The sequence below is a fragment of the Dromiciops gliroides genome, chromosome 3 (genome assembly GCF_019393635.1).
Source record: "Dromiciops gliroides isolate mDroGli1 chromosome 3, mDroGli1.pri, whole genome shotgun sequence".
NCBI classification, from domain to species: Eukaryota; Metazoa; Chordata; class Mammalia; order Microbiotheria; family Microbiotheriidae; genus Dromiciops; species Dromiciops gliroides.
In genome coordinates, this window is record NC_057863.1 from 263,233,512 (window position 1) to 263,258,691 (window position 25,180).

General features: G+C 37.4%; 1 protein-coding gene across 2 annotated transcripts in view; it reads right to left on the bottom strand.

The window, feature by feature from the left end:
- The window catches only part of LOC122746025 (amyloid beta precursor protein), a 169,491-nt gene that overhangs the window by 133,774 nt on the left and 10,537 nt on the right, over positions 1-25,180 (bottom strand). For both annotated transcript variants that reach the window (XM_043991498.1, XM_043991499.1), the window contains exon 2: positions 7,746-7,913. In XM_043991498.1, coding sequence (XP_043847433.1) covers positions 7,746-7,913 — 168 coding nt within the window. The remainder of the gene's footprint in view (positions 1-7,745; positions 7,914-25,180) is intronic.

Consider the following 25,180-nt stretch of genomic DNA (forward strand, 5'->3'; position numbering starts at 1 on the left):
AGATTACAGCAATTATTCATTCATTTATGACCAAGTGGGATGAGTCCCAGAAACTCAACATAATTATATCAAAACCTCAACATAACTCATCATATCAAAAACAAAGACATCCAAAACCATAGATCATCTCAATAGATGCAGAAAGAGCCTTTGACAAAGTACACCTTTTATGCTAAAACAAACAAAAAAACTTACATATAGGCAGAACTTTTTTTATATCATAAAAAAAATATCTACCTAAACCAAAAGCAAGCATCATATGCAACAGGGACACCACCACAACCTTTCCCAATAAATATGAGAATGAAACAAGGATGTCCACTCTTATTTATTTATTTATTTTTTGGTTAAGTGACTTGTCCAGGAGTACATAGCTGGTACATATCAAGTGTCAGAGGCTGCATTTGAACTCAGGTCCTCCTGAATCCAGGGCTGGTGCTTTATCCACTGGGCCACCTAGTTGCCCTGGATGTCTATTCTTTCCACTATTATTCGATATAGTTCTGGAAATGCTAACAATACCAATAAGGGAAAGGAATTAAAGGAATAAAGATAGGCAAGGAGGAGATAAAACTATTCCTGTTGCTGATGATATGATACTTTACTTGGAAAACCTCAGGGAATCAGCAAAGATACTAATCGAGATAGTTAACAGCTTCGGCCAAGTTGCAGGCGACAAAATCAATCCTCAAAAATCAACATTTCTACAGAATATCAAAACACAAGAAACAATAATAGAAAGGGAAATCCCATTTCAAATAATAACAAAATTTATAAAATATCTGGGGATTAACCTCCCAAAACACACAAAAGACTTGTATAGATTCAATTATGAAGCACTCCTTAAAGAAATAAAGAGTAAGCCAAATAACAGGACAAATGTTCAGTGATCATGGCTAGAACTTGCCAACGTAATATAAACGAAAATACTACTAAAATTAATTTATACTTTTAATTATAATTAATATTATACCAATCAAATTACCAAGGGAATACTTTACAGAGCTCAATAAAATAACAAAATTCATTTGAAAAAAAAGTTCTAGAATATCAAAGGAAATAATGAAAAGAAGTAAAGTTAAAGGGTGAATTGTACTTCCTGACCTCAAACTGTGTTATAAAATACCAATTATCAAAACCACCTGTTCCTGGTTAAAAAATAGGGAGATGGGTCAACGGAATGGATTAGACAAAGGCAATTCAGAAACAATACAACTCAATAACCCAGTGTTTGATAAAGTGGAAAACAAAAGTTTCCTACAGAAAAACTCCCTCTTTGATAAAAACTGTTGGGAAAACTGGAAAGCAGTCTGGCATCACATTCCATAATACATTCTAAATGGATATGTGACCTTAATATTAAAGATCACATACTATTAAAATTTAGAAGGGAAACAGATCATATACCTTTCATAACTATGGGAAGAGATATATTTTTACCCAAATAAGAGATAGAGGCAATCACAAAAGATAAAAAAAGCTAAGTTTTATCACTTGAAACTTTTGAAAAGCTTCTGCATAGACAACCTTAAGTGGTCAAATAGGAAAAAATCTTTGTATTGAATTTCTCTGATAAGGGCTTGGTGCTCTCTCTCTCCACACACACACACACACACACACACACACACACAGTCTCAAAAGCAGGGCAAAAACCTCTCCCAGCTCTTAAGGTACTTCAAAGTCTAATGGAGAGACAACATGCAAATAATCATGTATGAACAAGGTATAGATAAACTGGAGGTAATTTTTGAGGGAAGTCACTAGCATTAAAGGGGTTCAGGAAAGGCATCTTGTAAGAAGGTGGGATTAGCTGAGATCTAAAAGAAGCTTAGGAATCCAGGAGATGGAAATGAAGAGCAAGAAGTCTAGGCATGAGGAACAATCCAGGGAAAATACTTGAAGTTAGAGATGTATTTTCTTATGTGAGGACAAGCAAGGAGGCTAGTGTCTGCAATGGAAATGGCAAAACAAAAATGACTAACAGAGAGTTGATATTCAAGATAAGTAAGGAGAGAGAATAAGGAAATAGCTAGTCTAATGAAGGTTAAGTGACTTGCCCAGGGTCACACAGCTAGTAGGTGCCAAGTGTCTGAGGCTGGATTTGAACTCAGGTCCTCCTGAATCCAAGGCCGGTGCTTTACCCACTGCACTGCCTAGCTGCCCCCAAGGGAGTAGCTAGTAACCCTTGGTGAATTCAAGTCATTTGACAGAAATGGACTACATTCTTGAATCCTAAAAGAACTTCAAGACATGAATGCTCAGACATTGTCAATGATATCTGAAAGGTCATGGAAACCTATGGAGAAACCACAAGACTGGAACAGGGCTACTGTTTCAATTTTCACAAAAGATAATAGTACAGAGGTTGAAAATTATAGTCCAGTGTGTTTTACTTTGAACCCCAGGAAAAATCTAAGGGATCATTAAAGAGATGGCTAAGAAGTGATGATTACAAAGAGCTAACAGGGTTTCATCAATCAATCAACAAATATTTATTAAGTGCCAACTATGTGCCAAGCCCCTGAACTAGGTACAAAGTATAAAGAATGAAGCAATTCTTACTTGCAATGATCTTTCTAAGGAGGAACACAAGCGCATATAAAAATAAATAGCATAAATATAAATTTAACAAATATGTATACATATACATACACAAAAATAGTTAAACAAACAGTAGTTTAGGAGGGAGAGAACTATTAGTTGGGGTAATCAGAAAGGCTTCATGTAGAAGATAGTGCCTGAGCTGCATCTTAAATGAAAAGAGGGACTTGGAGGTAAGGAGGCAGTATATTCCAGACATGGGTAAAGACAGTGAAAAAGTGCAGAGATGGGAAATGGAGTCTTGTGAGTGTGGCTGGATCACAGAGCAGGAAGGGAAGTAATGTTGAATGAACAGGTCATGCCAGACTAATCCCATTTCCTTTTTGACAGGATTATGAAATTAGTAGCTAAGAGGAATGCTGCAGATATAGTTTACACTGGTTTTAGCAAAGCTCTGAATAAAGTATCTTTTAATATTCCTGTGGAGAAGGTGAGGGATATGGATTAGAGTTAGCTAGACAAACTCAAAGAATAGCCCTTTGTGGTTCAAACTACACGTGGCAGGTGAACACTAGTGGTAAACTCCAGGGATCTGTGATTGTCCTGTGATTTCTATCAATGACTTAGACAAGGACACAGAAGATATTTTCAACAAATCTTCAAAGAATACAAAACTGAGAGACAGCTAATAAAATGGACAGAGGAGTCAGGATCCAAAATAATTTTGACAGGTTATTGCATAGGTTGAATCTAATAATATTAAATTCACTAAGGTTAAATGTAAAGGTCTACACAAGGATGCAAAGCTAAAAGACTTCATGTGGATAAAACAGGGGAGGCATGTTCCAAAAATAATCTCAACTTAGTCAACAATGTGGCCAAGAAAGCTAATGTGATTGTAGGCTACATCAAGCATAGCTGTCATAAACAGGAAGGATCTAGTCCCACTCAAGAGATCTCTTCTTATCAGCCCTCTTATGGAATGGTGTTCAGTTCTGGGTGCCACTGTTTAAGGACATTAATAAACTGGCATGAGTCCAAAACAGGGTAACCAGCATGGTGATAGGCCATAAGTCCATTTCAAAAGATTATGAGTGGCCAATTGCCTCAACAACAACAAAAAAAAGATTATGAGTGAGGGGAAGCTAGGTGGCACAGTGGATAAAGCATCAGCCCTGGATTCAGGAGGACCTGAATTCAAATCTGGATTCAGACACTTGACACTTAACTAGTTGTGTGACCCTAGGCAAGTCACTTAACCCTCATTGCCCCATAAAAAAACAACCAAAAAAACACAAAAGATTATGAGTGAAAGGAAATGGATATGTTCACCTTGAAGAGAACTGTCTTTAAATGTTATATTCCCACAGTGGCAACAGAACCAGAAATAATAGGGATTCATTGCAAAAAGAGCAAATTCAGGCTTGGGGGAGGGGGGAAGAAGGGAACAACTGTCTAGCATTATAGCTGACCAAAACCAGAATGTGCTGCTTTAAAAGGTTTCCTTTGATTGGAGGTCTTCAGGCAGAGGCTGGGTAACCACTTCTTAGGTATATTGTATTCAACTCAATATATCCCAAACTAAATTCTGTATCTTTCCCCCAAAATGCTCTCTATATCTTAATTTCCTTATTATTTTCTAGAACAAAACCATCCTCCTAGTCACCCTAGGTGTCATGTTGGCTTCTTCATTCCCTCTCTGTCTCTTGCCCTGTACCCAATCTGTGGTCAAATGCTGCCAACCTTTAGGACTTAAGAACAGTAGGTGGTAAAAGTGAAAGTTTTTTTTAACAGTCATTAGTGACGCCAAGTTTTTGAAGGACCACCCTTTCGGGGAGGAGACCTTGACAAGCTGCCCATGCGTCTGCTAAGGACTCCACCTCCGTCTGTTAAGCACTCCGCTTCTGGGGTGCTAGCTTAAAGGCAAGGAGAAAACGGAAGTGATGTCTTTTTTTCTTCCACTCTCCTGGACCGCTGGCTTGCTCTGCACACACAGATGCAGATTCAGGTTCAACTTGGCCTGGTCCTCCGTAACAGCACGTGCTTGAATGCATTCTTAACCTCAGAGGTGGCCTTTTGGGTTTTTGGTGAGTTCTATACAGAAGATAGACTAAGCTTAGATCTAAGACTATTTATTTGTATTTCTACTTTCCTATCTCTCTAATCAACATCGCCTTGTTTTGTTGGCTAAGTAATTCCCAAACAATAAAAGTTCTAACTAAAGCTCAGAGACTTCTTTCACTTATTGGTCTGAGAGATATATAAGGGAAAGGTTAAAAGGGAGTCTAATGCTCCTGTATCCAATTTTAAATCTCACAAGTATATCTTCTTCCTGTTGAAACTACCACAACCCAAATTCTCCTGCCTGGACTACTTCAATAGTCTTCTGTTTGGGCTTCTTGCTCAAGTCTCTTCCCCTTCCAGTCCATGCACTGTTACTGTTTAGGCGTGTCTGACTTTATGACCCCTTTTGGAGTTATCTTGGCAAAGACAGTAGAGTTGTATGCCATTTCTTTCTCCAGCTCATTTTACAGATGAAAAAACTGAGGCAAACAGGGTGAAGTGACTTGCCCAGAGTCAAACAGCTAGTAAGTGCCTGAAGCTGGACTTGAACTTAGAACTTTAACTCCAGCTGGGTCCAGCACTTTATCCACCATGCCACCTATTGATCCCAAATGGATTTTTCTAAAACACAGTTCTGACCATGTCACAACCTTATTCAATAAACTCAAGTGTAAAATTCTTGTTAGGGCTTTTTAAAGCACTTTATAACCTGACAAAATTTTACTTTATCAGTTTTCTTACATCTTATTCTGCTCCCTCAAACATACCACGTGATCCTTAATACTAGCCTCCTTGCTTTCCCTCACATCAGACACTACATCTCCAACTTTGAGTATTTTCACTGGCTGTTCCTCATGCCTAGAATTCTTTCTTCGTTTCCATCTCCTGGATTCCCAAGTTTCCTTCAGGTCTCAGCTAAAGTCCCATCTTCTTCAAGAAGCCTTTCTTAATTACCTCCAATTTATCTAAATCTTGTTCATACATAGTTGCTTGCATGTTGTCTCCTCATTAGACTGTGAGCTCACAGAGAGCTTGAGAGAGGGATAGTTTCCTTCTTTGGATTCATGGCACAGTGTCTGGCATATAATGGGTGCCTAATTAATGATTTTTTATTTGACTATCAAGGATACCTTTCATAAATCGGTTGGAGAAAGAGGGAGAAAGATTCTTTGCTTGTTTATAGCCTTGGGCTCCTGACTGGCTACTATCTCAGGAGATGTCAGTCTCCATAGAATACTATCTTTCTCCATTTTATGTACTGTACTCTTGGTAAATATTAAGCTTGAGCCACAAATTAATTTTCACTGACAAAATACAACTTTTAGTTTATGCAACCTGAAGGCTTCAAATCTATTTTTCTGCTCTAAGGTTTTGTCCTCCTTCAATTCCAAATCTCACTGAAAGCAATCAAGTATACAGATGTATCACAGATTCAAATGAGCATCTGTATTTTAATACATTGACACTGTTAACCAAAAGTCATAACTCCATAAGACATGGGTAGTAACTTGATCTATTACAAGAAAAAGGCCCGTGCATGTGGGAATTCCTTATACCAAGTACAAAAGAGTGCTCAATAACAGCAGAAACTTGAATATTTATGGGTTAAAGGAAGGAGAGATCAGGGCAGCTAGGTGGCACAGTAGATAGAGCACTGGCCCTGGATTCAGGGAGACCTGATCTGAACTCGGACACTTAACACTAGCTGTGTGACCCTGGGCAAGTCACTTAACCCCAATTGCCTCACCAAAAAAAAAAAAAAAAAAAAGGAAGGAGAGATCTCATGGGAGGAGGAAGGGAGCACCACAAACACACACTTACAGAGAAAACACTTAAAATAATATTATTTACATAAACAGCTATTTTAAAAGGGGTCACAGTCTACTACTGAGAAAATGGGGAGAGGAATTAGGAGCAAGGCAGCTAGCTTCATCTCTAAGCAGTTCACCATTAGGGTAAAGCAAGGGAGTAACAAAGCAGATAGCAAGTGAGAGGTTCTCTACACCACCACTCCACTCCAAAAAAGCACAGGGGAAAGTCAGCATGAGGCAGTCTCATCAAAAGCCTCATTATTGGGGCAGCTAGGTGGCACAGTGGGTAGGGCACCGGCCCTGGAGTCAGGAGTGCCTGAGTTCAAATCCAGCCTCAGACACTTAACACTTACTAGCTGTGTGACCCTGGGCAAGTCACTTAACTCCAATTACCTCACTAAAAAAAAAAAAATTAAAAGCCTCATTATTACATTTCTGGTCAGTTCTAGGATTCTGTCCCTGATTCCTCAGTGGTTGCATGTGTCATTAGGGAGTAATGATACTTAACAAGGTTCAGACTAATCCACAATGGCAGAGTTCCACATACAAACTCAAGTGGGACACTGATCTAGCTCTAACCTCCCCATTCACAGCTTTCTATCAATGTGTACTTCTATATGTGATATAAAAGAGGTAAATTCTTTTTTAAACTAATAAGATTGGCATTTGGGGGACATAATTGCTCAGACTTTGAACCAATAGGAAATTAAATAGCATTTATTAATCATGATTCAGAATAGACAAGAATACTGAAAGAAATCTTCCAAAATATGAAGGACTATATAAAGAAAATGATGACTAGTGGTTCTCTATCAACACTAAATGAGAAAAGGAAAAACTTCCTGCCAGTAGAAATTAACTGATAAAGAACAGACTTTTTTAGTTTGAGGATGTTTAGAACTAAAAAATACACATTTCTAGATCAGTTGTTTTTTATTTTTTTAATAGGCTAAATGTCCAAGTCTTTTAAATCTATTATTCTAAGTTTAATGGAAATACCATTTTTGTTGGTCCAATCAATAATTTCCTTGGTATAGGGGACTCCTGGTAAGGAAACTTTCTCTACTTACATATTGGCATCTCCTCTGTAATTTACAGACTAACAACTTCTGAGGCAACAAGAAGTGACATACTTTGCCCTAGTCAAATAACTAATGTTTCAGAGGCAGGACCTAGATCTTGTTGACTTCAAGGTTGATGCAGAATCCACTATGCCATGCTATCTCTCAAATGGGAAGAATATTCTGAATAAAAACAGGGCTATACAAGAAAAATTATTGCATTAGTCTTTTAAAAGTATTAGAAGTGTCATGTGACAGAGGTACTTACTTCCTGGCAGTACTCTAAAATTCCCTCTTTTGCTCCAGTGCAAGTTTTTGTCCCAGATGGGTCAGTCTCCCATTTCCCATTCTGCACATTCATATGCATATTGAGTTTGCCACAGATCATGGCAATCTGGGGTTCTGCCAAGAGTCCAGCATTTCCATCAGTAGATACCTGCAAAAATAAATTTGCTTCAGTTACTGAAGTTTTGGTTTTTGTCCCCAGAGTTGGGGGTGAGGAATATATAGGAGAGGATTAAAATAACGCTAAAAGTCAGAATACCTTATGACAATGGTGAATAACTTTGACAAGCATAAGTGGCTCAAACTTATGTTTCTCTTGGTATTAATTATCAGAAGGCTACTGAACAAAATTATCTGTTTGGCATTCTATCAAGGAATTCTGAAATGGTGCTATCATATAAATGGAAGATACTTTGTTGGAAGAGTGCTTAATTGGATCCAATCAACAAATAATAAATGCAGTGAGATCCTGTATTTAATATACATTTTGGTGAATTTATAACTGAAGATATGATATGTTTAAGAAAATTTATAAAAGCCTTCCTGTTCCCTTTTTATACTGTCATCAAGGAAACTCACAATAAACAATAACAAGATACAGTGAAGAGTGCTGGAGAGATCCTGGAAGATGGCAAAGTAGAAATAATTCATATAATCAGTTTCTCCCCCACAATTACTCTACAGATACAAAAATAATGCACCAGATAGAGTCCTGATTAGAATTATTTTTTTAATCACAGTGAGCCCAGGTAGGGAAGCAGAGAGGACTGCAATTGATAAAGATGGAGTCTAGCTATAAGTGTGCAGAGCTTCCCAGGCCTCATGGCTTCACATCAGAGAAGGAACAAGTCCCAGATCCAGTAGAAAGGGGCATGAAATTGTACAGGGAGCAGGAACAGATGCCAACTGGCAGCTTTTGTCACTCATGGTGATTATTCCTTCTGTGCTGTCACTAAGTAAATCTCCATTCATTAACTCTTAGATGGCCTATGGGTATCTTATTTCATTCTAATTCTAAACTCAGTGTCAAACCAGCTTGAATCAAGCCTAGCTCTCAACAGACTGTGATAAGAGTCAAAATATGGTTCCTTCACCTTTTAAAAAAATTTGTTATTGATACCCTTTTGTTTTTATATCATCTACATTTTCCCAATACACCCTTTCCTCCTCCCCCTCCCAGAGAACCAACCTTTGTAACAAAGAATTTCAACAAAACCAATTATTCAAGAGCTCAGTGTTCTCTCTAGTGGTGCACAGGGCCTGGCTCTGATACAAAGTCCCAACAAGACACCAACAAAACCATGATAGAACCAAAATAAGAGAAACATCTAATAGCAAAGTGTCAAAGAAAAACAGCCTGGACACAAGGTCAACTAGAATTTCTAGAATAAATGAAGCAAGAGATTTAAAAAAATGATAATCTAAATCAAACAAGAGTTCTGGAACAAGGATTCTTATCTTTTTTGTGTCATGACCCCTTTAGCAGTCTAAGCAAATCTATGGAAAGTATTTGCTGCACATGTTCACAACTGAAGAAAACACTAAATATCAGAGGTAAGTGAAATGAAAATACATATGTATTTTCCCATCTAAGTTCATAGACCCCCCCCATGAAGTCTATCTACTGACCACTTAAAGTTCGAGAAGTCAAAGAATTAACTTATTAGATGACAAACAAAATCTTACCCATGTAATAGACTATGAAAATTATAATGAACCAAATGGAAGTTAATGACATCATGAAACAAGAAAACATACTTTAAAAGGTCAAAAGAAAAAATTAGAAAATAAAAGGTATTGGGGAAGCCAGATGGCGCAGTAGATAAAACATTGGCCTTGGATTCAGGAGAACCAGAGTTCTAATCTGCCCTCAGACACTTTACACTTACTAGCTGTGTGACCTTGGGCAAGTCACTTAACCCCCATTGCCCCACAAAAAAAAAAGAAAAAAAGAAAATATAAAGTATCATATACTAAAAATAACAGACCTAGGATGGTAAATAAAAGTAATCTGCCAGACGTATCTATACATTGTTTAAATTTTAATGAGGGAGATGATAGAATTCTACCTTCAGAATGCTGGGATACCAAGTATAACAGAAGGAGTTAAATAAGACAGAGTCAAGGATTGGGTTGATTAGGTCTTGATCATTTAAAAGAAGACAGGAAAGGGAAGGATGAAGGAAAAACTATGGAAAAGAGGAAGGATGGAGTTACAATTTCACATAAGTGGGATATAAAAGTAAAAAAACAAGGAAAAGGAGGCAGCTACTTGAACCTTACTTTTATCAGAACTGATCAAAGGAGAGAATAAATACAGAATTGAGTTCAGAAATTCATTCAACTTAACAAAGAAAGTGAGAATTATAAAGAAAGGAATAAGAGGCCACTTGGCTTTAAGGAAAACTTCGTCATAAGCAAATTCTAACTTTGGAAGATAGATTGTGAAGAAAGGATTTAAAAGAGAATAGGATTTGACCAAACAAGAGATAGAGTATATTATAAAATGCAAAATGGATGATTTTGATTATATTAAATTAAAAATTTTTTGTACAAACAGAAGCAATGCATCCAAAATTGGAAGGGAGGCAGAAAACTGGGAAACAATTTTTGAGACCAGTGCTTCTGATAAAGGCTTCATCTCGAAAATATATAGGGAATTAAATCAAATTTATAAGAATCCAAGTCATTCCCCAATTGAGAAATGGTCAAAGGATATGAACAGGCAGTTTTCTGATGAAGAAACCAAAGCTATCTATTCCCATATGAAAAAATGCTCTAAATCTCTAATGATTAGAGAGATGCAAATTAAAACAACTCTGAGGTACCACCTGACACCTATCAGATTGGCTAAAATGACAAAAAAGGAAGATAATAAATGTTGGAGAGGCTGTGGGAAAATTGGAACACTAATGCATTGTTGGTGGAGCTGTGAGCTGATCCAACCATTCTGGAGAGCAATTTGGAATTATGCCCAAAGGGCAATAAAGCTGTGCATACCCTTTGACCCAGCAATCCCACTTTTAGGTCTTTTGCCCAAAGAAATCATGGAAGGGGGAAAGGGACCCACATGTACAAAAATATTTATAGCTGCTCTTTACGTGGTAGCAAGGAATTGGAAGTTGAGGGGGTGCCCATCAATTGGGGAATGGCTGGACAAGTTGTGGTATATGAATACAATGGAATACTATTGTGCTGTAAGAAATGATGAGCAGGAAGAGTTCAGAGAAATCTGGAGGGTCTTACGTGAGCTGATGATGAGTGAGATAAGCAGAACCAGAAGAACATTGTACACAGTATCATCAACATTGAGTGTTGACCTACTGTGATGGACTATATTCTTCTCACCAATGCAATGGCACAGAAGAGTTCCAGGGAACTCATGATAGAAGAGGATCTCCAAATCCAAGAAAAAAAAAGAAAGAAAGAACTGTGGAGTATAGATGCTGATTGAACCATATTATTTCTTTTGTTTTGGGTGCTGTTGTGTTTTTTTTTCTATTTTGAGGTTTTGCATCACTGCTCTGATTTTTTCTCTTGTAACAGGATTAATGCAGAAATAGGATTAATGTTATTATGTGTATATATCTATATCTATATGTATAGAGATATATAGATATAACCTATATCAGATTACCTGCTGTCTAGGGGAGGGGGGAGGGAGGGGAGGGAGGGAGAAAAATCTGAAATTGTAAAGCTTGTATAAACAAAAGTTGAGAACTATCTTTACATGTAACGGAAAAAATAAAATACCTTATACATTAAAAATTTAAAAAAAAGAGAATAGGAGGGAAATACAAAAACTATGTTACACCTCTACTCAATAAACTACAATGGCTCCCTATTACCTCTAGAATCAAATATAAAGTCCTCTGTTTGGAGTTCAAAGCCTTTCATCAATCAACCCATCAATATTTATTAAGTACTTACTATGTATCAGGCATTGTGCTAAGTGCTGGCCATACAGAGAGGCAAAAGTCAGTCCCTAACCTCAAGGAATTTAAAATCTAATGAGGGAGATAACATGGAACCCAATAAATGTAAAATAAGCTCTATACGGGATAAATAAGAAATAATTAAGAGGAAAGGTACTGGAATTACGAGAGAGGCTTACTGTAGGAGGTAGATCTTAGTTGGGATGTAAAAAAAGAAGCCAGGGAGATCAGTAGTTGGAGTTGAGGAGGGAGAGAGTTGCAGGTATGGCAGACAGAGAAAATGCCCATAGTAAAGAAATGGAGTGTCTTGTTAGTGGAATAGCCAGAAGTCCAAAGTCACTGGATTGAAGAGTATGTGGCAAGGGAGTAAGGTAAGGGAAACTAGAAAGGTGGGAGACTACGTTCAGAAGGGCTTTGAACACCAGAAACAGCATTTTACACTTGCTCCTGGAGACGACAGGAAGTCACTAGAGTTTATTTGGGGGGGGGGGGTGACATGATCAGACTTGTGTTTTAGGAAAATTTCTTTAGTGGCTGAACAGAGAATGGATTGGAAATGGGAGAGAATTGAAGCAGGTGGACCCACCATCAGGCTTTTGCAATAATCCAGGGGTGAGGTGATGAGGGCCTGCGTGAGTGGTGGCAATGTCAGAGGAGAGAAGGGGGAGTGTAAGAAAGATATTACAAGGGGCAGCTAGGTGGCGCAGTGGATAGAGCCCTGACCCTGGAGTCAGGAGTACCTGAATTCAAATCCAGCCTCAGACACTTAACACTTACTAGCTGTGTGACCCTGGGCAAGTCACTTAACCCCAATTGCCTCACCAAAAAACAAAAAACACAAAACACAAAAACAAAACAAAACAACAAAAAAAGGAAAGATATTACAAAGGTAAAATCAGCAGGCCTTGGCAAAAGCTTGACTATGGAGGGGTGAGAGATAGTGAGGAATTCACTATTTGCAAACTCATAGGTTGAGAGCCTGAGGAATTGGGAAGATGGTGTTGTCCTCTACAGTAAAAAGGAAAGTAGGAGGGAGGGAGGTTTTAGGAAGAAAGATAATGAATTCTATTTTGCACAGACCGAGTTTCAGATGTCTACTGGACATTCAATTCTAGATTGCCTGAAAGGCAGTTGGAAATTCAATACTGGAGGTCAGCAGAGAGACTGGTACAGGAAAGGTAGATTTGAGAATCATCAGCATAAAGTAATTAATAAAGCAATGAAATCCATGGAAGCTGATGAGATCGCTAAGTAGTATAAAGGGAGAAGGGAACTCAGGACAGAATCTTGAGGGATGTCTATGGCTAGAGGGCATGAACTTGAAGAGGACCCAACAAAGGAGACACAGAGAAGTCAGATAGGTAGGAGAAGAACCCAGAAAGGATGTCCTGAAAACCTAGGGAGAAGAAAATATCAAGGAGAGAGGAATCCACAGTATCAGAAGCTGTAGAGCAGTTAAGGAGAATGAAGATGGAGAAGAGGCCATTATATTTGACAACTAAGAGATCATTTGCAACTTTGGAGAAAGGCATTTCAGAGGATTGATAAGGTCAGAAGCCAGATTGTAAGGGGTTAAGAAGAGGGTGAGAGTGAAGAGAAAGTGGAGGTACCTCTTGTAAAAGGTATTTTCAAGGAGTTGTTACAAATAGCAGAAGGAATAGGGGATGATAATATGGATCAAGTGAAAGTTTTTTTTTTTTGACAAGGAAGACATGGGCATGTAGTCAGTAGGAAATGAGCTGGTAAAAGAGGGAAAGACTGAAAATAAGTGAAAGAGTGAGGATGATGGAGGTGGCAATCTGTTGGTAGTGATGGGATGGGATCACTTGAACATATAAAGGTGTTAGTCTTGGTAAAGAGTAAGGTTATTTCATCATGTGAGAGAAGGAAGGGTGAAGTAGGAAAAAGAGGCAGACAGTAATTTAGTGATGGAAGATGAAGAAAAGGGGAAGTTTCATGACCTCAAGGGCAGGGACTGTTTTGTTTTTTTTTTAAAACCTTTCCTCATAACCTGATTTGCATGATGTCTAGCACACAGTAGGCACTTAATAAATGATCGTTTGGGGGCAGTTAGGTGGCGCAGTGGATAAAACACTGGCCCTGGAGTCAGGAGTACCTGAGTTCAAATCCAGCCTCAGACACTTAACACTTACTAGCTGTGTGACCCTGGGCAAGTCACTTAACCCCCATTGCCCCGCCCCCCCAAAATAAATAAATAAATGATAGTTTGGTGAAGTTTTTTTTTTCCCCTGACCAACTATACAAAAGAGAGGAGGAACTTGGTGAAAGAAGACACTAGTAACTGGAAGGTTCTAGAAATGGCATCTTATAGAAAAGAGTACTCATGCCAACTCAGAAATCCTTCTTGTCTATTCATGAAGCATGCTTCTCTCTCCCCTCTTCACAGGGAGGGCAGAAAACAGATTTTTACATATGACCAATGCATGAATTTCTTTTCTTTGATTATATTTATTAAAAGATAGTTCGGGGGGGGGGGGAAGAGGTAGTTTTAGGAGAGATATTAGGTAGTAAGAGTAATGCAAAAAAAAATGAAAAAAACAACAACAATGAAATATTAAAAATCTATACAGTATAGCAGAAAGAAGTTTGTAAGGGAATATAAACAAGCAGTTTTATTACCATCATTTCAATCTGATATATACTCTTTGTGATTGATGGGTTTTGCTTATATAGAGATCATGTGTTCTTTAATATTATTGCCTTTTTACTTCTCTTCTTCCAAATTGTTTTTCATGTCTCTTTCCCTTCTGCTAAGAACATGTGCCACAGGGGATTAATTTTTTTTTCCTCCTTTGCTAATTATTTCTGCTGTGCAGGCCATGAGTGCTATCATTTATTCTCCAATTGCTTTTTTTGTCTTCGATTCCCTTTTGAACCATTCTGGAATTCTTGTTTCATATTCTTTTGCTATTAGATAGGGTTTTGTGTTTTATCAGGTATCATTTAAATTTCTTTTGTCTTATGTGAATTTGGAGACATTCTTTTTTTTTTTTACATTTTAGCACTTAATTCTTCTAATTTTGATGTCACCTCTTGTTGATTTATTTGCTTGTGATCAGAGTATTTAATTAATTGTCTTCTCTTGAAATCTTTGGTGGGTTTAACATTTCTTTGTCACTTACTTTCTTCTAATTTTTTTTGGCTGGGCAATGAGGGTTAAGTGACTTTCCCAGGGTCACACAGCTAGTGTCAAGTGTCTGGGGTCAGATTTGAACTCAGGTTCTCCTGAATCCAGGGCCAGTGCTTTATCCACTGTGCCACCTAGCTGCCCTGTCACTCTCAAACTTCCTTCTTTCCTTCTTTCTTTCTCCATTTCATTCACTCATTTATTTGTTCTGACTAGGTAAAGGACATTCAATGCCTCACTTCTTGCTTAGCCCTAATCACTGAAAGAGCACTGCATCTCAGACAAACTGAGACCTGGGAAAGACCTTAGTTTAAAAAACCAAGGCCTCTCAATGCATCGGGGCCATCTCCTGTGGTCCTGATGTGTATCTTGCCACTGGATCCAGTTGGCTCTGGAAGAGAGAGTGAGGCTGGTGATGTTGCACAGCACCCTCACACTTAAATCCAATTCACTGCAAGTCATGACGTCACCTTCCCAATGTTACAATCCTTTTCAAGAACAAAGGAAAAACAACAACAACTTTCTAATTTAAGCAGAATTAGAAGGAGTGTAGATTAAGAGAAAGTTTAGTTCTAAGCAAAACAAACTAGTTTAGATGCACAAAAAAAGGATGCAGAAAAAAATCATTGGTTCTTTTTGGAGTGGCAAAGAATGGGAAGCTGAAGAAGTACACAGATTGGGAAATGGTTGAACTAAGTATAGAATTGTGATAGAATAGTATTGTACTATAAGAATTAATAAAAAGAATGGTTTCAGAGAAATCTGAAAAGACTTGTATGCAGAAGTGAAAGAGCTGATTGAGAATAAAGTGAAAAGAACTAGGAAAACAATTTACAAAATGACAACAATATAATAACAAACAACTTTTAAAGAATTAGGAACTCTGACCTTCATAAGGATTTAGCATGATGCCAGAGGACTAATGATGAAACATTCTTTTTTTGCGGGCAAAGAAGGTTAAGTGACTTGCCCAGGGTCACACGGCTAGTACTTACTAGCTCAAGTGTCTGAGGTCGGATTTGAACTCAGGTCCTCCTGAATCCAGGGCTGGTACTTTATCCACTGTACCACCTAGCTGCTCCCTAATGATGAAACATTCTGTGAAGGATTCATGAAGAATGAGAAGTTTTTTTTTTTTTTTTGGACATGGCCAATGGGGAAATTCGTTTTACTTCATTATACATTTTTGTAACAAGAGTTTTGTTTTTCCTTCATTCTCAGAAGAGAAAGGGGATAGACTTGTTAGAATGGGAGGCACCACCTGGCTGCCCCTAGATGCTACCTCTTTTAAGCCCCACTTTGAAATACAACTTCCTTAATTAGAATCTGTTTTGCTTAAAATTAATCTTGTCCTTAATCCATGTTCTTATTACTCACTTTCCTTTTTTCTTTTCTCTTCCTGTGTCACTCTGAGTGAAATGTATTTCTGTACTTAAATGTGGGTTTTGTGTGAGAGAGCACTTATTTTCAATCTCTCCTTCTCTACTGGCTCATTTCCTGCAGTCCACATACTCATTTCTTCCTAATCTTGAAAAAAACCTTCACTCCATCCCTGCTATCATCCTCTTTCCCTTCTATTTGTAGCTAAACTCCTTGAAAATGCCATCTACAAGAAGTGCCTCCACTTTCTCGCATTCATCCCTCCTTTTATCAGTTCAGAAGAGAATAAAAATGTCAGACACATCCCTCCCCCTCCAACCCTTCCTCCCTGTTTCTGTAGAATTCTATTTGCACACCTCAGTTATGATATAATTTTCTCCATCCTCTACTTTTTCTACCTAGTATATTCCTCTATGCCTCACTTTCTCCTTTTTTAAAGATCATCAAAACGTAACAGAACCACTGCAAGGCTCTCTGTCTAATAATATTCCCTCTATGGCACATGATTAGGATAGAATTTTGGGAAGATACATATATAATTCCCCCATATCCAAATGTAAGCAGTTTATATTTGTTTAGTTCCTTAAGATTGCTTGCTAATGTTTACCTTTTTGTTTCTTTTGACTCTTGTCCTTGCCTTTCAAAGTTTTTAAACAGTGCTAGTCCTTTCATCAGGAATGCTTGGAAGTCTATTTGATTCAACCTACATTTTTTCCCTTGTAGGATGATACTCACAGTTTTGCAGATTAAGTTATTCTTGATTATAAGCCCATATCTTTTGTCTTCTGTAATATCATATTCCAAAATCTCCATTACCTTTACTGTAGTTGCTTGTAAATCACTTGTGATGCTAACAACTGTGGTTCCTTGGTACTTGAATTATTCCCCTCTTGATAGTCTGGGGCATTTTTTAAAACTAGATTTCAGATATAGTATCCCAGGGGGATTTCATTTGGGTTTTTTTTTTTCAGGACATGATAGTTGGATTCTGTTTTTACTTTGCCCTCTATTTCTAAGTTATCTAGGTAATTAATTATGTTGGGGTGGGGGGAGGCGCAGCTAGATGGCACAGTGGATAAAACACTGGCCCTAGATTCAGGAGGACCTGAGTTCAAATTTGGCCTCAGACACTTGCTGTGTGACCTTGGGCAAGTCACTTGACCCTCACTGCCCCATCCCCCCCCCAAAAATGTCTAAAAAATATGGGTAGTTCAATGACTCTTACATGATTTTAAATCTTTTTTTCAGGTCAGTTATTTTCTCCAGATACCTTAATTTTTTTCTTTTTTTTTCCCCTGAAAAATGGTTAGTGAGGGAGATGAGGACCTTATGTTCCAAGAGGCCCGGGGGATTTCATTCATGAAAATTCTACTTGTCTTGTGTTAGGAAAGGGGGAATAGGAATCCCTGGAAACAACTAGCAGCTCAAAGGAGTGGGATAGCATAGACACAGGGAAATTTCCATGCAAATGTAGAAAAAAGGGTTATATAGATCAATAGCGGGGCAATGTCTTCCCTGACAACAGCAACAATTGGCACTGTTCTGAAAGTGAAGCTCAATGGAAAAGGGGAAGCCAGGAGCGGGGAAGCCAGGATGGAAGAATGGATACCTTGGAAGCTTTAATTACATGAAGAGTACAGTGAAAAGAGAGACCAGATAATTATAGGGGTCATGACTCAGAATAAGGGTCTAGAGTAAATAGAAAAGGAAGACAAATAATGGAGTGAGAGAAATTTGATTTGGAAAGGGGTACAAAAATAAAATTTTAAAAACTAATGAAGGGGGCAGCTAGATGGCACAGTGGATAAAGTACCTGTCCTGGAGTCAGGAGTACCTGAGTTCAAATCCGGCCTCAGACACTTGACACTTACTAGCAGTGTGACCCTGGGCAAGTCACTTAACCCCAATTGCCTCACTAAAAAAATTTCAAAAAACTAATGAAGACTAGCTGAAGGGAAAAAGAGGAAGAGGGAATATACTTGATTAATAGAGAGGATAAAAGAGAGGAAAGAAATATATAAAAAGAAAATCAGGAGAGAATTAATAAACAAAATCCTAAATAGAAAGAAAAGAGTAATAAATGAGAAGGGATTAGAGGTAAAGAGAAGAGAAGCCATAAAAATAGGGTCACTTTAAAAAAAGATAAAAGTAAAGTAATTGAAGAAATATGACTTTACAGCAGAAGGAAAACAATTTTAACTTGAAAAAACTTTAGAGATAGATGGAGAATATAAATCTAATTCTTATCACTTTAAATGTAAGTGGATTAAATAATCCAATAAAATGTGACAGTTTACATAAGAAAACAAAAACACATGATTATAAAACATATATTTAAGAAGCAAACATATACATGAATTAAAACTGAAAGGATAAAAAAAATTTGTATTCATAAAGTGATTCCAAAAATGTAGGAGTTTCCATCATGCTATCTAACAAGGCAAAAACAAACATTTAAAAAATAAAAAGGGATAAACAGGGAAATTATATTATGCCAAAAGGAACCACAGACAACAAACCAATATCAATAATAAACTTAAACACTTCAAATGCCTTGGCATCCAAATTCATAAAGGAAAAATTATCTGATCTTTAAGAAGACATAAACAGAAACAAAATAGTGATAGGATATTTCAATATCCCTCTCTCAGTAGTAGATAAGTGTAACAGAAAGATAAACAAAAGAGAAACTATGGAATTGATCAAATTTCTGTAGAAACTAGAGTTAAAAGACTTATGGTGTCTTCTAAGTGGGACTATCGATACACACAGTACATACTTCTATATACCCCAATGGAACTTTTCCAAAAATTGATCATATCCTAGGACAGAGAGAGATATTACAAAGGTATAGGGGAAGAAAACAGTTAATATATCCTTTACATACCTTAATGAAATAAGAATAAGTATTGGTTTAGAGACAATAAATGAAAGATACAGACCCCAAATGTAGACTTAACAATGAAATCTTAAATAATGAGGGGGTCAAAGGATGAATCATAGAAATAATAACCATGAAAAATAAAATGATAATGGTGAACATGCAAAAATTTCTGGGATGCAGCTAAAACAATCTTCAGGGGGAAAATGACATCCTTAAAATCATAAACTCACAAAATATAAAATAAGAGCATTAATGAACTGAATGTGCATTTTGAAAAGTTGGAAAATAAACAAATAAACCTAAAATATAAAAAAATAGGAACTACTAAAACTGGAATGGAGTCAGAAAAATTGGGAGAATACTATAGAAATAAATAAAAATTAAAAGCTGGTTCTTTGAAAAGATGAATAAAATTGATAAAAAATCAAATCAATAGAATAAGCAAGGTGAAATCACAGTAAAACTAGAAGAAATAAAAAGAATAATCAAAACATATTATGCAGTTACATGCTAACAAAGCTGAGGACACAAAAGAAATAGAAAAATATTTCAAAAATATAAAATGCTCAAAGTATCGGAAGACCAGATAAAGATCTTAAATAATCAAATCTTAAAAAAAAAAAAAAAGAAAAGAAAGAAGTAGATCAAACTATAAAGGAACTACCAAAGGGAGAGAAAGAAAAAAAAATCTTCGGTCCTGATTCATTCATAGGAGAATTCTATTCAAACTTTGAAAGAACAGGTAGTACCTTTATTTTAAAAAACCATTCTCAAATATTGAAGAAGAAAACACCCTACCAGAATCCTTTTGTAAGACAAGTATAGTCCTAATACCTAAACCAGGGAAAGAGAAAACATGGAAAGAAAACTGTAGGCAAATATTATTAATGAACAGACTCAATTTTAACAAAATTCTATAAAAATATTATAGTAATTTATCCAAGAAATCATTCATTATGATCAAGAAGAATTTATATGAGGGATGCAGGATATTTCGACATTAAATTAACCATATTAAAAAACCAAGACATCTAAAATCACAGGATCATCTCAATAGATGCAGAAAAAGTCTCCAACAAAGTACAAAACTCTTTTATGCTAAAAACTTTTAAAATGTATAGGCATGATATTGTTGTTGTTCAGCCACATCTGACTCTTCGTGACCCTATGGACCACAGCATGCCAAGCCCTTCTACCCTCCACTATAACTCAAAGTCCATCCAAGTCCATGCCCATCCTTTCCATGACACCATCTATCCATTTCATCTTCTACCATCCCATTTTCCTTTTGCCTTCAATCTTTCCCAACATCAGGGTCTTTTCCAATGAGTGTCATCTCCTCATTATGTGACCAAAGGGGTCAGCTAGGTGGTGCAGTGGACAGAGTACTGGCCCTGAAGTTGAGGACCTGAGTTCAAATCTCATCTCAGAGACCTACTAGCTGAATGACCTCAGGCAAGTCACTTAACCCCAATTCCCTTAAACATCCGGGGTCATCTCTAGTTATCCTGATATATATATTGCCCCCGGACCCAGATAGCTCTGGAAAAAAGAGTGAGGTTGGTGACCTTGCACAGTCCTCCCTCACTTAAATCCAATTCAGTGCAAGTCATGACATCACCTAGTTGTCCTGGTCCTCTTAAACAACAAAGAACAAACCACAACATGACCGAAGTATTTAAACTTCAACTTTAGAATATAACCTTCTAGTGAAATACATGACTTAATTACTTTAAGTATTGACTGATTTGATCTCTTTGCTGTCCAAGTCTTGTCCAGCACCACAATTCAAAAGCAGAGATTCTGTGGCACCCAACTTTCCTTATAGTCCAAGTCTTACTGGTTACTGGAAAAACCATCATTTTGACTATATAAACCTTTGTCAACAAGGCGATATATGTGCTGTCTAAATTTGCCATAGCTTTCCTTCCAAGGGGCAAGCATCTTTTAATTTCATGGCTGTATTCGCCATCTGCTGTATCTTTGAGCCCACGAATATAAAGTCTAACACTGTTTCCATTTCTTCTCTCTCTACTTGCTAGGAAGTGATGGTACCAGATGCCAAGATCTTGGCGGGGGGGGGGGGGGGGGGGGGCGCGTGTTATGTTAATCTTCAAGCCACTTTTTAAACACTTCTCTTTCACCCTCATCAAGAGGCTTAATTCCTCTTTGCTTTCTGCCTTTTTGAAATATCATAAAGAGCATTTATCTAAAATCAAAAGCAAGTATCATACACATTAAGGATACACTAGAATGTTTCCCAATAAATATGAGAGTGAAGAAAGTATATGCATTCTCCCCTCCATTATTTTGTATAGTTCTGGAAATGCTAGTAATAGCAATAATACAAGAGAAAGGAATCAAAGGAATATAGGCAAAAACGAGGAAAAACTATCCCTGTCTACTGATGACATGATGGTTTACTTGGAAAACCACAGGGAATCAGCTCTTTTATATAACAGTAGCAAAACACAAAAAGCAATAATAGAAGTAGAAATTTCATTCCAAATAACTACAAAATGAATAAGATATCTGGGAAGCAGCCTCCCAATGTACATGAAAGACATATAGATTCAGTTACATAGTACTCCTTAAAGAAATAAAAAAACAACTAAATAGCTAGAGGAATATTCAGTGCTCATGGCTAGGCCATGCCAGTATAATAAAAATGACAATATTATCAAAATTAATTCATACATTTAATGCTGTATCTATCAAATTATCAAAAAGATCCTTTACTGAGTTCAATAAAATAATAAGATTCATTTGTAAAAACAAAAGAGTTAAGATATCAAGGGAAATAATGAAAAGGAGAGACAAAGGGGAAATAGCACTTCCAGACTTAAATCTGTATTATAAAACAGCAATCATCAAAATCATTTGGTGTTGGTAAAAGAATAGAGAGATAGGGGCAGCTAGGTGGTGCAGTGGATAGAGCACCGGCCCTGGAGTCAGGAGGACCTGAGTTCAAATCCAGCCTCAGACACTTGACACTTACTAGCTGTGTGGCCCTGGGCAAGTCACTTAACCCAAATTGCCTCACTTAAAAAAAAAAAAAGAATAGAGAGATAGATCAACAGAATGGACTAGACAAGGGAGATTCAGAAGCAATGGAACTCAATAACCCAGTGTTTGATAAAGTGGAAAACATAAATTATCTAGGGAAAAACTCCCTATTTGGTAAAAGTTTTTTTTAAGAGAAATAGATCATATACCTCTTATAGGTAAGAGTAGGAGATACAGTCTTAACCAAACAAGAGATATAGACAATTACAAAAGATAAGAGAGAACTTTCATAATTTGAAACTGAAAAGCTTTTTTGCAAGCAAAATTAATGCTTCTATCCAATCCAATCAACATTTATTAAGTGTCTATGAAATGTCAGGCACTGTGCTGAGTTCTAGGGCTACAATAAACAAAAAACAGTCCCTACCCTCAATGAGCCTACAGTCTAAAGGAGGAGATAACATACAGAAGGTAGGAAAGCAAGGAGTGAGGGAAGGAGAAGGGATGCCAGGGAAAAAGCGGGCACTTAGAGACGAGTCTTAAAATATTTGGCATTTAGGTATATCTCACCACAACATACCACTCCTAAATCCTATCTAGGATATGAAAGCGATTGGTTGAATGGGGAAAATTATTTTGTATCAAATTTCTCTGATGAGGGTTTGATATCCAAGATAAATAAACAATTAATGAACATATATAAGACTGTCATTCTCCAACAGATAGTAGTCACAGGATATGAATAAATAATTCTGAAAAGAACTGCAAAGAATTCACAGCCATATGAAAAAAATACTCCATGTCGCTAAAAAGACTTCAAATCAAAATATCCCTGAGCTTCTACCTCAAGACCCTGCAAAATGGCAAAAATGACCCAAAATGGCAACAGTCAATGTTTGAGGAATTGTGGAATGATAAACACACTAATACATTATTGATTGAGCTGCAAAATGGAACAACTACCTTGGAAAGCAATTTGGAACTATGCAAAAATGGTGACTAAAATGTCCATACCTTTTTTGAACCAAACTTCATTACTGGGCTTATAGACCAAGGAAGTCATCAATAAAAACAAAGTCCTCATATACTCCAAAATATTTATAGCAGCATATTTTGTGATAGCTAAGAATTAGAAAAAAAGTAGATCTGTGTGACCCTGGGCAAGTCACTTAACCCCAATTGCCTCACTAAAAAAAAGTAGACGCTCATCACCTGGGAATAGCTAAACAAACTGTGGTACATAATTATAATGGAATACTACTGTGCTCTGTAATGAATACAGGGAAGCACATAAAGATCTATATGAACTGAGGCAGAATGACGTAAGCAGAGCCAAGAAAACAATAGAGTAACTACAAGAATGTAAACAAAAATGACAACACCTCAAAATCAAAAGTAAATGGGGGAGGGGCAGCCAGGTGGCGCAGTGGATAAAGCACTGGCCTTGGATTCAGGAGGACCTGAATTCAAATCAGGCCTCAGACACTTGACACTTACTAGCTGTGTGACCCTGGGCAAGTCACTTAACTCTCATTGCACCACAAATAAATAAATAAAATAAAATAAAATAAAAACTAAATGTAATGCTGGGGCAGCTATGTGGCACAATGGATAGAGCACTGGCCCTAGATTCAGGAGGACCTGAGTTCAAATCCAGCCTCAGACACTTGACACTTACTAGCTGTGTGACCCTTGGCAAGTCACTTAACCCCAATTGCCTTGTAAAAAAAAAAAAAGTAAATGTAATGAAATCATAAACAGACCTCAGAATGAAGAAATATGGGAAAACATTTTCAACCCACCCATTCATAGAGGTGGGAGAGCCACAGGTGTTAACACATTGCTCATTTTTGGATTTTTTCATTGTATCAATAAGTTTTGACTTTTTTCTCCACTCCAAAAAATACCATTTGTTATATGGGACAGCTTTCTGAGACAAGGAGGGAAAGGGATACACTGGATTCTATGGTGAAATAAAAACCAGAAAATATTAATAAAACTTGTTTTTTTAAAGGGAGGGGAGAACAGTTCAAGTCATCCTCTATATGAAACCTTTCCTGTTTCCTCCAGCTCCTATTGCCTTCCCCACCAAAATTACCTTGTACTATATTTTGCATATATTTAAGTAGTAGTAGTAGTAGTAGTAGTAGTAGTAGTAGTAGTAGGCCTCCACCAGTTGCAGACGACCATGGATCAGCACCTTGAAGAGCCACAGGCCACAGTGTGGCTGTGCAGTCTGATATGGGGGCCTCAGCTCCTGAGTGACTTATAACCGGTAACTGCCGCATCCTGTGTTGTATCTACCCCATGAGGAGTAGCTGGAGTGTCCTCTCCAGGAGGCTGGCCTGGGCGGAACAATATGGAAAACAAGCTGTTGACCATGCAGCAGGTTTTCCCTATCTGCGACATTGGTGGATCCAAAGGAAAGGCAGAGCCAATACAGTTTGGCACCAGTGCCGCTGCAGGAGTTGCCAGAGGGATGTGATGTCCAACATCCAACTGCCTAAGGGACTCCGACTCCTGATTTTTCCTCGGGGTTAACTCCTGAAGCCTTTCCCATATATGGGTATAGCTGCAAGGCAGCAGAGGTTTAAAATCAGGGTTTCCTTTCCCTAGGCGGGTTGCCTGCCAAGGCTAATGAGCCCCACCTGCCCGAAGCAACTGGTTATAAGGTGCCAGTGACTCACTTTGACCCTTCTCCTGTTAGTAGAAACAGTTACACCACGAGAAGATCAGGAGTTGGGCTTCAGTTGTCAGAGGCTATTTGAGATGCACACTATTGGAGCATTTTATAGAGAGTGGGAGCTTATCCCCACTCCCACCCCGGCATGACAAACCCATATTTAAGTATGTATGGGTTATCTTCTTTGATAGAATTTAAGACCTTTGAGAGCAAAAACCACATCAGGTACAGTGTCTCATATACAGTAGGCACTATGGACAGGGGAAAAAAAAGTCTTATCTGTATACAAATATTCATAATAACGTTATTAAAAAAATGAGAAATCATCTACCTATCAAACAATTCAGGAATGGCTAAACAAATAAAAAAATATTGTAGACTA